The sequence below is a fragment of the Equus asinus genome, chromosome 10 (genome assembly GCF_041296235.1).
Source record: "Equus asinus isolate D_3611 breed Donkey chromosome 10, EquAss-T2T_v2, whole genome shotgun sequence".
Lineage (NCBI taxonomy): Eukaryota > Metazoa > Chordata > Mammalia > Perissodactyla > Equidae > Equus > Equus asinus.
In genome coordinates this window covers 17,704,443-17,718,616 of record NC_091799.1, presented here as the reverse complement: position 1 = coordinate 17,718,616, position 14,174 = coordinate 17,704,443, and the positions used below count along the sequence as shown (strand labels likewise).

Below are 14,174 nucleotides of genomic sequence, written 5' to 3'. Positions count from 1 at the left end.
AAGGCCAAGACCTGTTTGTTCAGACTCATCGTCAGCTCTCTTGTAGAAGGGCCAAAATGTCATAGAAGTTATTAAAATCTCTTTCATAGTGTTGTACGTAAGCATTAGCATCTTATTTTAAAATCCTTTTTTCAAGTTCTTGACAAAAGCTTTTTAGTGAATTAGGAAATTTATTTTTGTTGATCCCCAAATGATACCATCCATTTCTATCCATCCTGGCGGTGAGATTCAGTCTGCATTAGGAAGTGGTGCACTGAAGAAGGAACAAGGCGAGACCGGCTCCTTTTCCGTCGCTGTGGCGTGGTCTCTTCCTGCGCAGCACGAGTCTCCGACGCTCTCTGTGGGGCAGGGATGAGGTGGAGGTGGCAGGCTGGCCTGGGGAGGATCCCCTTTAAATCGAGATCAGGTCAGGGAGAACGTACGGCTGTCAGGCACTTGACATGTGGCCATCCGACTGAGGAACTGAATTTTTAATTTTATTTAATTTTAAATAATTTAAAATTTTAAAAACTTCCGTATCAAACAGCACAGTTCTCGGCCAGACAGCTACGATTATACAGACCTCTCGTGTGTTCCAAGTGAGCGTGGGTCTGAAGACCACGTCTGTGGGTCTACAGGAGGCCTTGGCTGACCCCAGATTGGTGCTACTGGGGGGTGTCCCTCAGCACAGCGACCTTTAACCTAGAATGTCCTCTTCCTGCCCCCAGCGTGTCAGCTCCTCAGCGCTCGTGGGACCCCCTGGGGAGGCCTGCAGGGTAACCCGTTGCTTCTGCGGTGCTCGCATTGCACCTCCTGAGTGGCCTGGAAAAGGTCTCTGGAGCCAGCTGGAACTGTGCCCAGAAGGCCGTGTGGCCAGGGCCCAGCCAGCTCGGGGCCTCTCCCCCGCCGATGAATGAGCCCACAGTGGGGCCACTTTCCAGGATGGCCGGGGACCGGCTCTCGGCCGCCCCCCACCCACTTCTACCCTCTCAGCTAAACCGGGCCTGTTTTCAGGGAGCACTGATTCAACCTCTATTTCCACTTATTTTCTGTTGGGAATGATTTACCAGGGGAGAAAACGATTGTATCGTGTGACGCATGTGGGGACCTTGTAGGAAAACAGGCTGAAGGCTATTTGCTCACTTGGAGGGGTTGGCAGCCGAGGGAGAGGGTTTGTTTGGGCACCATGCCAAGGCCAGGCAGAATGCTCCAAAGAGTTAACTCTGGGGAACAGGTGACTTCAGTCCTGATCTTCACTCATGTCCCCTTGAGCAATCCGACACCTCCTCCAGGGGTCTGTGCTCATTGGCTGTTGGCAGGACTCACAGTGGGTGGACTTTCTCAATTGAGTTAAAGGGCAGGGCCTCAGGAGCCAATGACAGCTGCGCCCCAGCAGAGCTTGTACAAGTTTGCCGGGCCAGGCTGCATTCCAGTTCTCGCCGCCAGAACTTGCTCCCGGTGGTGGCTGAGCAGCCGGCTCCCTGTCACCATGCTCTGCCTGTGCCTGTATGTGCCGGTCATCGGGGAGGCCCAGACCGAGTTCCAGTACTTCGAGTCCAAGGGGCTTCCTGCTGAGCTGAAGTCCATCTTCAAACTGAGTGTCTTTATCCCCTCCCAGGAGTTCTCCACCTACCGCCAGTGGAAGCAGGTCTGTGTGGGGTCACGCCAGGCTGTGAAAGGCAGCGGGCGTTTCATCGCTGTGGTTGAGTGAACGGATGAGTGGTGTTAGAAGGTACGCATGCGTGAAATGTCCCCACCATGCCACCCACCGAGGGGAAAGAATGTCTGAAATGTGCGAGTTTTCCCCCCATTGTCATGTGGCTATAGCCTATGAAAGGGTGACGTCAGGGGAATGCTGGGCTTTCATGTGACCTCCGAGGAAGGCTGGAATTATAGGGGAGGCACTTGTGGGAGATGGAAAGGAATTCTCTTGTGGGGGCAGAGGGGTGTCCTCAGCAGTACAGGGCCAGGAGAGAGGGACAGTCCAGCTGCTGTGAGGCTGTTCCTCTGAGCTGGGGCCCGAGGCCGGGAGGGCTTGCGAGGGGAGAGGCAGAGAGGCTCCCCGCTGGAGGCCCAGGAGTTGGCCCTGTAGCTGCAGAGGCTGGAGCCGGCAGCGCTGTGCCCTGGGTGAAACAAGCCCACATGCAGAGGTGAGGGGGAGCCTTCCCACACATCCTTTCGAGCAGGGAGGCAGCAGAGACGGTTATTGTTTTAAAGGTGAGGAAACAGCTACAGAGTCTGGGAGGGTCGCTTGCCTCCTAAAGGGGCCCCCAGTTTCTCTGTTAATCAGATCCCGGGCTGTCCCCCAGCGAGCGCTCTTGGTGGCAGGGCAGGTCAGATGGTGGGCAGGGGATGGTGGTCTGCATATCCTCAGAAGGAGACAAAGTCACAAAGTAGGCCCAGTCGTTTTGAGGTGGAAACGAGGACTTTGAGAATATTTTGAAATCAGCTGCACTGAGCCTGTCCCTGGGTGCCTGTATCACAGGGCACTCACCCCAATAAGGCACGTGGATCGTGTTGGCGGCAGAACAGCCTGGTTATCAAAGAGCTTCATGCCTAACTTTTGCATCCACCCTAAATGGCATGTAGATTCTGTTTCCGCTCCTGCCATAAATCAGTGATAACCCTATACGTCATTTGCGTCATGCTTGGCTGAGAGCACAGATGTCTGCAGGAAGTTAATATAACTCCAGCTAGCAGATAAAATACAGACCAGCACCTGTCTCACATTCCAGCCACACCCCCTGCCTTGTTCTTCGGATCATGTTAGGTGACATGGTATCTGTCCGGGCCTCCTCCTACCACGCTTAGTGGCTGAGCAGTCACAAAGAGCCATCAGGCGGTTCAGAGAGTGACCGTGATAGTAATCATTGGAGAGTGCCAGCTGGCTAGTGGTCCATCCATTTCCAAACCCACTGGTTCAAAAGCCTTTGAAACCCATAGTGGTTTGTGGATAGTAAATGTATTTCTAGCTGAGAGAATTGGACAACACAGGAAGACCATAGTCATTTTCTTTAGGAAATTCTTGGTCCTAGTTTTGGGGTGTTGCTGGGTTGGAGTGACTCATGGGTGTCCCCCACCTTCTTGAGATTATCCTGTAGGGTGGTGGCAGGATCTCTAGGGAGGCAGCTCTGGAGTCCAACAGGCCTGGCTTGAATCCTGCCTACCACTTCCCTAGCTGTGTGACCTTGGATAAATTACTTAATGTCTCTGAACTTCTGTTTCCTTCTCTGTAAAATGGGGGAAATGATGGTACCTATCTTCTAGAGCTGTTTGAGAGGGTTCATCGGGCTGCTAGAGGTAAAGCCTTTAGCAGCATCTGTGGCACAGCCCAAGTGCTTGCCGTTTTTTGGAGAACTTCCAGTTGCTGAGCATCCAAAACCGACTGCAGCTACTGCTCGAAGCTCACCTTTAAGGGCAGGCGTGGTTTTGGAACCTCACTGCTGAGGAACAACGTGTCTCCAAGTCGTCTTGGATCACTAGCCTGTTACTAAGCAGAGCTGTCCTGCTTTTCAGGGCCTGGATGAGGGAGCTGAGGGTGCTTTTATCATCCTGCTCCCCTGAGATCCAAGACTGGCAGTGCCATCGAGCTCACGCCCCGTAGTTACCTGTGGCTCTTGCTGCTTCTCCAGCCTCCGGAGTTCTCTCTGGCAGTGCGTTTGCCAAGTAGGCATTGGCAGAGGCCCGCTCTGCCCCATACCTGCCCCCTGGCCACCCAGTTGTTCTTGGGCTGGTGCCACTTGTGGGGATAAAGAGAGCAAGTTGCAGGGTTCTGAAGGAATTTGGAGCTCCAAGGCCGTCCGCACATGTGGGCAGAGAGCATGTGAGGCTCTGGCCAGGTGCCAGGGACAGCGCTGCCGGGGAGCCAGGCAGCTGACAGGGGCCCTGTAACAAGGTGGTCTTCAGAACGCTTGAAGTGAGAAAGCGCCGAGCTCCCCAGTGTTGGCCTCTGTCTGACGGGCTTCTCCTGGGGGCGCCTCTGTCCTCTTTGCTGTGAGGGAAGCGAGGTAGGCTCTCACTTGGCTTCCGGCCTGCCCTTGGGGATCCAGGTGGTGGCTTTGGGAGTAGACAGTGGAAGCATCTCCGGTCATTGGGCCACCTCTGTTCACGGGCTAGCACAGTTGTTTCCTGCGGACAGGGCACCGTGAGGGACAAGGAAAAGCTGGTGCCTGAGCTAAAGGACAAAACCTTACTGTTGTTTTACAGAAAATTCTACAAGCTGGCGATAAAGACCTTGATGGGCAGCTAGACTTTGAAGAGTTTGTCCATTATCTCCAAGATCACGAGAAGAAACTGAGGCTGGTGTTCAAGAGTTTGGACAAAAAGAATGACGGTGAGCGTTGCCTCCAGAGCCAATGGCTGAGCGGATCCGGGGCTCCCCGGGGTGTGGCTCCTGGCTCACTGCCTCTGTTGTTGCAGGACGAATCGACGCTCAAGAGATCATGCAGTCCCTGCGGGACCTGGGGGTCAAGATATCTGAGCAGCAGGCAGAAAAAATTCTCAAAAGGTGAGTGCTTAGCCAGCCTCTGCTTTTAATTGAACAAACATGTGACGAGAGAAAAGTTCTTGGACCAATTCTGTGGCGTCATTTACTGTATTGACCCTGTTTCTCTGAACTTTGGCTTCTGCTGGTTTGAAGGGATTACTGCGTAGCCCCTCCCAGAGAGTAGCTGCTGCCCGGGTTCCAGGTCAGCTTTCATTTGAAGTCACAAATCACCTGGAAACGTGCCTGCTGCCAGTGACCCTTTACGAGAATCACAAATCATTAGTTGGGGGGGGGGTCTCAAGTAGGTGAAAGGCGAGCAAGGGACACCCTTCTCTGCCTGGTTGTGAAGGGGAAGGGCTCACGGGGCAGCGCTCACCCCCTGGGATGGTAACTTTCTCTTAACACTGTAATCAGATGCGCTGCCCCCAGAGACAGCCCGCAGGCCAGCGGTGGGCCCAGTGGATAGCATAGTTGCTGCTGTGCTGGGAAATCGCACAGAAGGGCCCTACAAGCGGCTCCCTCTCCTGGCTGAGCCTGTCCAAATCCCTGGGCCCTGAAGCCGGCTGGTCAGGGACAGCAGCCTCTTGTACCCGCTGCCCGGGCGCGTCCTCGTGCTGTGCTGTGCGCTCGCCTCACTAACATCTGCTCAGAGCACTTATTGGTGTTGTTTCTCCTCTCTCCTCCGCATCCTCCTTTGTCTGTCTGTCAGAATACGAACGGGCCACTTCTGGGGCCCTGTCACCTAGTAAGTATCTGTGTCACCCTGGTGACTGCTTCCCTCCCTGACCTCTGTGCCTGATTAGAACGGGGTTCTTGTGGGCCATTATATCCCGTTTTTGTGCAAAGTGGGGTGTGGAGCCACCTTGCCTTCTCTCCTTGGGGGCAGACACACCTGCTACAGTTTCCTTGGTGGCCATGCACTGCCCTTGGCTCTCCTGGAGGTGGGATGTGCGGCTGACAGATGGGGCCTGTTTACACGTGGGCGACCATGCATGTGTCTTGCAGCATGGACAAAAATGGCACGATGACCATCGACTGGAACGAGTGGAGAGACTATCACCTTCTGCACCCCGTGGAGAATATCCCCGAGATCATCCTGTACTGGAAGCATTCCACGGTGAGTCCCACGCTCCCAGAGCCTCAAGGTGGTCTCCTTGTCCGTTCACAAGGTCCCCTTCGCCCAGCATCAGTCCCCAACCTGGGGTGGGGCTGGGGTTTCCGGCTGGCCTCCTCTTCAGCAGTGAGACTGTCCACTCCTCTGCCAGCCCCACGGAGCACTCCACATGCTCCCTCCATTTCCCACACGCCGGTAAACCTGAAGGGCCTGGCCATTCCCCAAACACAGGGTGCCCCTGCCAGAAATGAGGCCCTCCTGTCCCCCACGGGCAGCCTGTTCAAGGTCCACTTCACACGCCGGCCTCCTGATCCTGCTTGTTCTCCCAAGGCCAGTGTGCACCTTCCTCCAGGAGCGGGACAGGGGCCACTCTCTAGAGAGCACATGGTGGAGCTGTTAGGTTTCTCGCCCCCGCCGGCCCATTTTCTGGGTCGCTTCTCTCTTCCCACACGTACTGCTCTCTCACCCCCATCAGAGCTGTCATTCAGAAATACAGATGTGCACCCTCGCTGACTGTAGCCATGTTGGCCCTGTTGCCCGTGAGCCCCCTTCGTACGGGGTGCGGCCCTCTCTGCTGGTTTTTGCTGGGCTTCCCCTCGATTTGCAGTCCTATCCACCCCAGACTCTCAGCTCTGGGAGGGGAGGCCAGAGGCACTCCCCCTCATCTGTCTTGCACAGTGCCCAGGCCAGGGCCTCACCCCCAGGGGACACCTGGTGTCTTTGCTGTTGAAACTAAGTGGACCACCCCAGGGGTAGGAGCAAGGTGACCCGTGGTGTGGCCTGCAGCCCCGGGGCCGGAGCAGAGCTAGCTCTGTCTGAGCAGCCAGGGTGCTGCCCAGGAGAGAGTGTGTTCTGTAGGCGTCGCAACCTCTCATATTTGCCGAGGTCTTGCACGATGTTCTGCCAATGTGATCAGGTTACACACCAGATTTTAGAAGAATTTTTACCCCTGACTTGGCCCTTTCAGTGCAGCGAGCCCAGTGATCCTCAGCTGAAATGCCTCTGTAAGCTGTTCTTGCAACAGCTCCCTGGCAGTCACGGAAAGGGCTGTCCGGATGGTTTTAAAACTGCTTTCTTCTGCCTGCGCTCTCAGATTCTGTATCTGGGCCTCACCAAGGCCAACAGGATCAGAGCTTTGCTACCTTCACATAGTGAAGGGGAGGAGGTGCATCACTTGCCCACCCAGAGTCCTTGGCGTTCTCACCATCTATGTGGTCCCCTGGGGTGTAGTCCATTCTAGGTGGTGGAAGGCTGTGGACCCAGCTGTGTGCTGGAATGGCTTCGCTGCGTCGTCATGGCCTGCTTGTTTTATCTCTGCTGGTCTTCCTCGCAGATCTTTGATGTGGGTGAGAATCTGACGGTCCCTGATGAGTTCACGGTGGAGGAGAGGCAGACGGGGATGTGGTGGAGACACCTCGTGGCCGGAGGCGGCGCGGGGGCTGTCTCCAGAACCTGCACGGCCCCTCTGGACAGGCTCAAGGTGCTCATGCAGGTATGCAGGGAAATAGACCCCACACCACCTGGTTTCCGCCCTGGGGTTCTTTGGAAGGTTGGTTTCCTCTCCTTGTCTGGGGCCTGCTTTGGGCACGTACTTTCCTAACCCAACCAATGAGATTGGAATTATTACACAGACAAGGGTGACATTAGATCCAAGCCTAGGTGACCTTTTGTACACAGCTGATCTAATTTTATCCGAGGCCCTTAAACCAGGGGTCAGTCACATTACTGAGTCTTAATGTGGACAGGTAAAGCCAGTGAGAACTGGGGTGTGGCTGGAACCTGTTTCCTTAGGAGCATCTTGTGTAGGGTCCCACACGGGGCAGTGCGAGTGGATCCTCACGTGGCCCCAGTACCATTATCTTAGAGTTCCACATCTACAGAACAGAGATAAGCTAGACCAATGTCAGGGGTAGGGTTGTGAAATCAGCCTGCACGAGGACACACCATTGGACTTCAGTGTCATCTGAACAGTGGCCATTCACCCCCTTGTCCCCTTGCTTATATTCTCGTACTTGTTGTGTCAGAGCCCCGCTCAGAAAGATGTCATCCCTTGCCTTACCCTTTGCCCTCCCGGGCCTGTTGATGGATAAGTGTGAACTCCCTTCTTGTGCTGAGACAGGGAAGTGGAATGGGTCAGGGAGAAGGGCTCCAGGCATGGAGTCTGACCAGGGTCCCCCCTCATGGTCGTGTGACCTGGGGCAAGTCACTTCACCCCCAGGACTTCATTCCTCCGTGAACCTAAGGGACTTGAACACATTGCCCCATCAGTTTGTTTTTCTTAACCAAACTCCTGGGAATGCTGTAGAGAGTCAAAGCAGGCTTTAGGTGAAATGACACAAGCCTGGCATGTGGTTTAAGGTAATCCTGCAGAGGTGGGGGCGGCGTGGTGACATGGACTGGCCGAGGTTTGATGATTGTTGAAGCTGATGATGGGTTCACGGAAGCTCATTAAATAATTCTCTATACTTTTGTATATCTTTGAAATTTTTCTGTAATAAAAAGCTCAAATTTTTTATTTTAAAAAGTAGTCTTTGTGGAGGTGTTGAGCACGATGTTGGCACACAGTAGGTGCACAGAAAAGTCGAGTTGGACCTAGAGTAGCCATGTTTGAGTCTCCGGCGCTGAGTTAGTCTTCGGAATCCCGAGAGGGAAGAGCTCTTTGTCAGATGATGGCAGCCCTGTGGCTGCCGCGTTCTTTCTGACCGCTTGTCCTTCCCTCCTCAGGTCCATGCCTCCCGCAGCAACAACATGTGCATCGTGGGCGGGTTCACCCAGATGGTTCGAGAGGGAGGGGCCAGGTCCCTCTGGCGGGGCAACGGCATCAACGTCCTCAAAATTGCTCCCGAGTCGGCCATCAAATTCATGGCCTATGAGCAGGTGAGGACCTGGCTTCACAGGGAGAGTTGCCAGTTGGCAGCTGCTTACTGAGCTTCCCCTGGAATGAGGCCCCTGCCCTGCTGATGCCCTGGAACCTGGAGCCAGTCATTGTACCCAAGGCACAGCAGGGTGAGGCGAGAGGGAGGAGGCCTGGGTCCGACCCCAACTCTGCCGCCAGTTCCTTCTGTTTCTGGGCAGCATCAAAGGTGCCGGGGACACCAGGTCTCTGCTAACCCTGACTGGCTCCATGAGGAGGGACAGGGCAGGAGTGTGTGCACTGGCCTCTGGGGTGCATCAGTTTGTTTGCTCTCTGTTCTAGATCAAGCGTCTTATTGGGAGTGACCAGGAGACTCTGAGGATTCACGAGAGACTTGTGGCAGGGTCCCTGGCAGGGGCCATCGCCCAGAGCAGCATTTACCCAATGGAGGTGAGGGCCACGTTGGTCCTGGGGTGGGCAGTGCGCATGTGCGTGAGGGTGGCGAGCGGGCTGTGCTCATGCTTCCCTTGTTCCTTTTGGGTTCGGCAGGTTCTGAAGACCCGGATGGCCCTGCGCAAGACAGGCCAGTACTCGGGCATGCTGGACTGTGCCAGGAAGATCTTGGCCAGAGAGGGGATGGCTGCCTTCTACAAAGGCTACGTTCCCAACATGCTAGGCATCATCCCCTATGCTGGGATAGACCTGGCCGTCTACGAGGTGAGGCCTTAGAGGGCCCAGGCCCCTTGAACAGCGGGAGAGGTTCAGAAACTCCCTCCTTAGCCATGCCCCTGCCTGTTGTCTCCATGCCTGATAGACCACTGGGGGTGGTTGGGAGAGGGAACAGATCAGAGTGTCTCCTTCCAGGCTCGTTTATTTATTGCAAGACTCTCCTATCACGCTGCCCCGCTGCAGCCCGCAGGTTCTGCCCCCGCAGGAGCTCGGCAGGCAGATCTCCAGAGTCGGGTGCCAGCGGGGCTCACTTAGCCCTTAGCAGACTCAAGACCACAGAAGTCAGGCTCTGTGGGGGGGAAGAGGGTGTGCCCCTGCCTCATCCTGTCCCATCCAGGAATCCCCAGTGACAGCAGAAGGAAAGGGCAGGCAGGCCAGGAGCTCAGCAAGCCCCAGGTCAGCCCAGGCCAAGCGAGTCAGGTTACAGTGGCCTCGCGGGTCCCATGTGATGAGGAAAGGCCTCCTGTGTGGATCCAATAACTGTCCGTCCCCCCCCCCGAACCCCTTAGTCTCTCTGTCTCACAGGCTCTTCCTGGGCTCACCGGCCCTTTGGCTCATCCCAGCCCCCCTTTCCCGTTCCAGACGCTCAAGAATGCCTGGCTGCAGCGCTACGCAGTGAACAGCGCAGACCCCGGTGTGTTTGTGCTCCTGGCTTGTGGCACCATGTCCAGCACCTGTGGCCAGCTGGCCAGCTACCCACTGGCCCTGGTCAGAACCCGGATGCAGGCCCAAGGTAAGGCTGGTCCTGGGACAGTCCCCAGGGGCGGGTTGGGAACTAGGGAGGAGCTGGCGAAAGGCCTCTGACAGGTGGCCTCTCTCCCTGCAGCCTCCATTGAGGGCGCTCCGGAGGTGACCATGAGCAGCCTCTTCAGACAGATCCTGCGGACTGAGGGGGCCTTTGGCCTGTACCGGGGGCTGGCCCCCAACTTCATGAAGGTGATCCCAGCCGTGAGCATCAGCTATGTGGTGTACGAGAACCTGAAGATCACCCTGGGCGTGCAGTCGCGGTGACGGGGGAGGGCAGCCCCGCCCAGCGGACTCGCTGATCCTGGGCCTGCGGCCCTGGGACCTGTAGCCATCTCATTCTGTGAATGTGCCAACACTAAGCTGACTTAAGCCAAGCTGTGAAAACCCTGGGATGCGCCCGCAAGGGAGGGGAAGAGCTGGCAGGCCAACCGGGTTTGTCCTGCTGACCCTGGCTGACCCTGGGCTCCATCCCAGGGGAGACCCATGGGTATTCCTCAGGGTCCAGGGGTCAGCAGGACAGAGGCTGTCGCACGTGGGGACAGGACGTTTCCTGCGGTGCCTGCTGGATAGCAGGGCTTGGAGGCTGGGTCGGTTCTTCACGCCCCTTACAGCCAGACCATCAGCCGCAGGCCTTGCCCCTTGGCCTGCTGGGGGTCTAACCCGGGCCCCCTTTGCTTCCTTCCTTGCTGCTGTTTTCCTGTGGTGGGAGGAGGGCTCCCAGCCCACTCCCATGCCCCTCCCCACTCCTCTCCCCTTGGTCTGGGGAAAGGTGGTTCCACCTGGCCTTCCCACCCCGACTTCCTGGCCCACAGTGTCGCTGCTTGCTAGGTGGTGCCGGAGGAGGGAGGAGTCTGGCTTTGTGCTCATCCTCATCTGAGCCCCACTGTTGGCTTCTGAGCTCACCAACGGATGGGCCTCTGGTTGTGCGTGTGCATGCAGCAGGGCAGGCCAGCCCCGCCGCTGGCTGCCTGGCGTCCTGGCGCATGGCTTCCTGGAAGGCGAGAGCTGGAACCCAGAGGGCTTGTGCTCCCTGCTGCTGGGGGCCTCATGGTGCTCCAAGCTGGCCCCAGACTCTGTCGGGACTGGCACCAGCTCAGAACTAACTCCCTCTGCCCCCCCGGGCCTGAGGGCAGTGGGGCATCGTGTTGTAGCGGGAAGGGCTGTTTCTTCCCGTGTCTGCGAGCCCTGGTGAGAGAGAATGTGTTAAAGGCCTTAATTATGTACTGTTGGGAAAAGGGTTTTGTTCAGAAAGACAAACTGGACAAATGTGCAAATTCTGTGCTTCCAGAGAGAAGACAAAGCAGTAGACAGCTTGGCTGACTGCTTTAAAAGTCTGTTTCTGATGCCCCTGGGGTTTATATCCAATCCCATCTGGGGCAGAGTGGGACCAGCCTCACATTCCACTCATGCCACGTATCACAGTGCTTGGAGCCTATTTATTTTGTATTTATTTGAACAGAGTTATGTCCTAACTATTTTTATAGATTTGTTTAATGACTAGCCTGTCATTTTCAACTTCATTTTTTATTCATATTTATGTTCGTGGTTGACTGTACCTTCCCAACACCGTGAGGTGGGGGTGGGGTGGGGAAAGGAAGGAGAGGCCAGGGGAGGGAGCCTCCCGCCACTGCCCACACCGACGTCATGTCTGTCCAAAGGAATTCCTCTTGGAACTGGCGACCAAGAAGGAGGGTGACACAGGGGACCCCAAACATGGAGAGGTGTCCTGTGGCAGGTTGGGGCAGCACTGGCACCCCGGAAGCCTTAGGATCTGAGGGCTTGACTGGGGTGGGGAGAGGGGAGAAATCTCGAGTCCTTTGAAAATGGAAGTCCAAATCACTTCTTGGACTGGAGGATTTCTTTATTTCACCCTTTTTGTATGACAGCGCAGTGAGGTGCCCATCACTGTGAGTTCGGGGTGGGGGCCTAGAGGAGAGGGCGGCCAGCTCCCCACCCGTGCGTGTGAAGTGGGCTCCCTCCCTCCCGGGCCCCCCAGCTGCTCATGCTCAATAATGCTGGTCACCTTGCAGCTTCGCAGCTGCACTTCATTCCGCCAGAAGGGCCTGACGAGGACAATTGAAATAGGATGCAAAGATCAATGCAAAAGTTATTGTTATATAGAAATATAGTTATAACTGGAATTTGTGAATAAGCAAATTACAAGAGAATTGGAAGTGTCATTTAAAACAGCCTTCTAATAAAGTTGTTTCAAAGCTGATGACGGAGTCATGATTTTTCTGATCTGGGCTTGGGTGGTGTGGGGGCGTCCACCTGTTAGAAAATGAGAAAGCTATGCCCTGGGCTTCTGGGAGGGTCTTGCTTTTTCGAATGGGTGTTGGTTGGATTTGGGGTGCTCTGACCAGGGCCCCAGTGCTCTCCGAGGTGCTGAGTCTGGTGGTCCTGCCTCAGCCCTCATCTGGTCCAGCACATCCTGGGCAGAGCTGAGCACTCCCTCCTGGGTCTCCAGACGCCTCTGCCCTGCTCTCCACCTCCCTGGTGCTCCTCCCCGGCCTCAGCGTTGGTTCCTGCCCATCTTTCTGACATAGAGATGCTGGGGGCCCCCTCCTGCCTTTTTTTCCTGAGGAAGATTAGCCCTGAGCTAACAACCGCTAATCCTCCTCTTTTTGCTGAGGAAGACTGGCTCTGAGCTAACATCCATGCCCATCTTCCTCTACTTTGCATGTGGGACGCCTGCCACAGCATGGCTTGCCACGCAGTGCCATGTCCGCACCCGGGATCCAAACTGGCAAACCCGGGGCTGCCGATAAGCGGAACGTGCGAACTTAACTGCTGCGCCACCAGGTCAGCCCCCTAACATTCTTTATTTGCTTTCTGCCTGTCTCCCCAGGACAGCGTGAGGCCTCGGCGGGCAGGGAATGTGTTCGCAGTTGTATTTCCAGCCTCTGAGACAGTGCCCGGTGCACAAAGTGCTCGATATAATGCCCGTTAAATAACTGTCCACACTTGCGGCCCCTCATGGCCCTGGGGCTTGGGGTCCGGGCTGGCAAGAGATGGCATGAAGCGGCTTGGGGAGCCCGCCAGGGGGCCCTGGCATTCAGAGGTGCCGAGGCATGGAAGTGTGCCCCTGTGTGAGACTCGCTTGTGTACCACTTGTACTGGGCTGGCTGGTGTCCCCACAAATTCGCGTCCACTGGGAACCTTAGAATGTCACCTTAGTTGGAAATACAGTTTTTGCAGATGTAATCGAGTTAAGATGTCATACTGGATCAGGGTGGGCCCTAAGTCCAGTGACGGGTATCCTAGAAGAGGGAAATTTGAACTCTGAGAATAAATTCCTGTTGTTTTGGGCCGTCCCTGTTTGTGGAGACGGCAGCCCTACAAAGCTATTATGCCACTCTCTTCAGTTGTTCGTTATCCTCAGGGTAACGGGCATAGATCAGTTCCCACCCACTGGGTCCTGGCAAATTGCTTCCCCCATCCCGCCTTGACCAGGCTTTCCCCTGGGACGGTGGGCTGGGCGCCCTCCCAGGTCCTCAGTCCCATCTGGCGGGGAGAGGGGCTTCTCCAGCCCAGAAGTTAACATGGGGAGGTGCTCTGAGGGGGAGAAGCTCGGAGCCTCACCTCCTACGGTTGTCTCCTTTGTTCCTTCACCCCTCCTGCCGGTCTTTACTCACATGTCACCTCCGCACGAGACCTTCCCTGACCACCCTATTTAAGAGAGTAGGGGGCCGCCTCTCCCCACCCAGCCCAGTCCCCATCCCACTCTCTCTCTCCCTAGCATTTTCACCATCAGGGACACTGCTTGCTTTCAGTCCCTGTTAATCGTCCGCCTCTGCCACATGTATGTAAGCTCCCTGAGGGCGGGGTACTTGGCTTCTTCACGTCTGTTCCCTGTAGGTGTGCAGCACCCACTAGGTGCTTACTGAATAGTTACTAGTTGGATGCAACTCATCCACATGTTTCATGGTGTGGTCGGCAGAATTACGCCCCCTCCCAGAGATCCCCAGAACCCGTGAATTCGGTTACAGAGTCAAGGGGAAGTGAGATAGCAATTAAGGTTGCTAATCAGCTGACCTTAAAATAGGGAGGCCGTCCTTGGGACCAGCCTGGTGGTGCAGCAGTTAAGTGTGCATGTTCCGCTTCGGTGGCCCAGGGTTCGCCAGTTCGGATCCCGGGTGCGGACATGGCACTGCTTGGCAAGACATGCTATGGTAGGCATCCCACATATAAAGTAGAGGAAGATGGGCACGGATGTTAGCTCAGGGCCAGTCTTCCTCAGCAAAAAGAGGAGGATTGGTAGCAGA

The 14,174-nt window shown here is 55.8% G+C and overlaps 1 protein-coding gene across 6 annotated transcripts in view; it reads left to right on the top strand.

Annotated features, from left to right (window-relative positions):
• The window catches only part of SLC25A25 (solute carrier family 25 member 25), a 33,100-nt gene extending 20,973 nt beyond the window's left edge, over positions 1 to 12,127 (top strand). For 2 of the 6 annotated variants that reach the window (XM_044778688.2, XM_044778689.2), the window contains exons 2-11: positions 4,186 to 4,312; positions 4,399 to 4,486; positions 5,175 to 5,210; positions 5,471 to 5,582; positions 6,913 to 7,071; positions 8,304 to 8,456; positions 8,776 to 8,883; positions 8,983 to 9,150; positions 9,745 to 9,895; positions 9,989 to 12,127. In XM_044778688.2, the coding sequence (XP_044634623.1) occupies positions 4,186 to 4,312; positions 4,399 to 4,486; positions 5,175 to 5,210; positions 5,471 to 5,582; positions 6,913 to 7,071; positions 8,304 to 8,456; positions 8,776 to 8,883; positions 8,983 to 9,150; positions 9,745 to 9,895; positions 9,989 to 10,173 (1,287 nt within the window). In that variant the 3' untranslated portion in view covers positions 10,174 to 12,127. Of the gene's footprint in view, positions 1 to 1,339; positions 1,628 to 4,185; positions 4,313 to 4,398; positions 4,487 to 5,174; positions 5,211 to 5,470; positions 5,583 to 6,912; positions 7,072 to 8,303; positions 8,457 to 8,775; positions 8,884 to 8,982; positions 9,151 to 9,744; positions 9,896 to 9,988 lie in introns of those variants that run through there. The other 4 variants (XM_014863620.3, XM_014863621.3, XM_044778686.2 and 1 more) reach the window with 3 other exon arrangements.
• Positions 12,128 to 14,174: the final 2,047 nt, after the last annotated feature.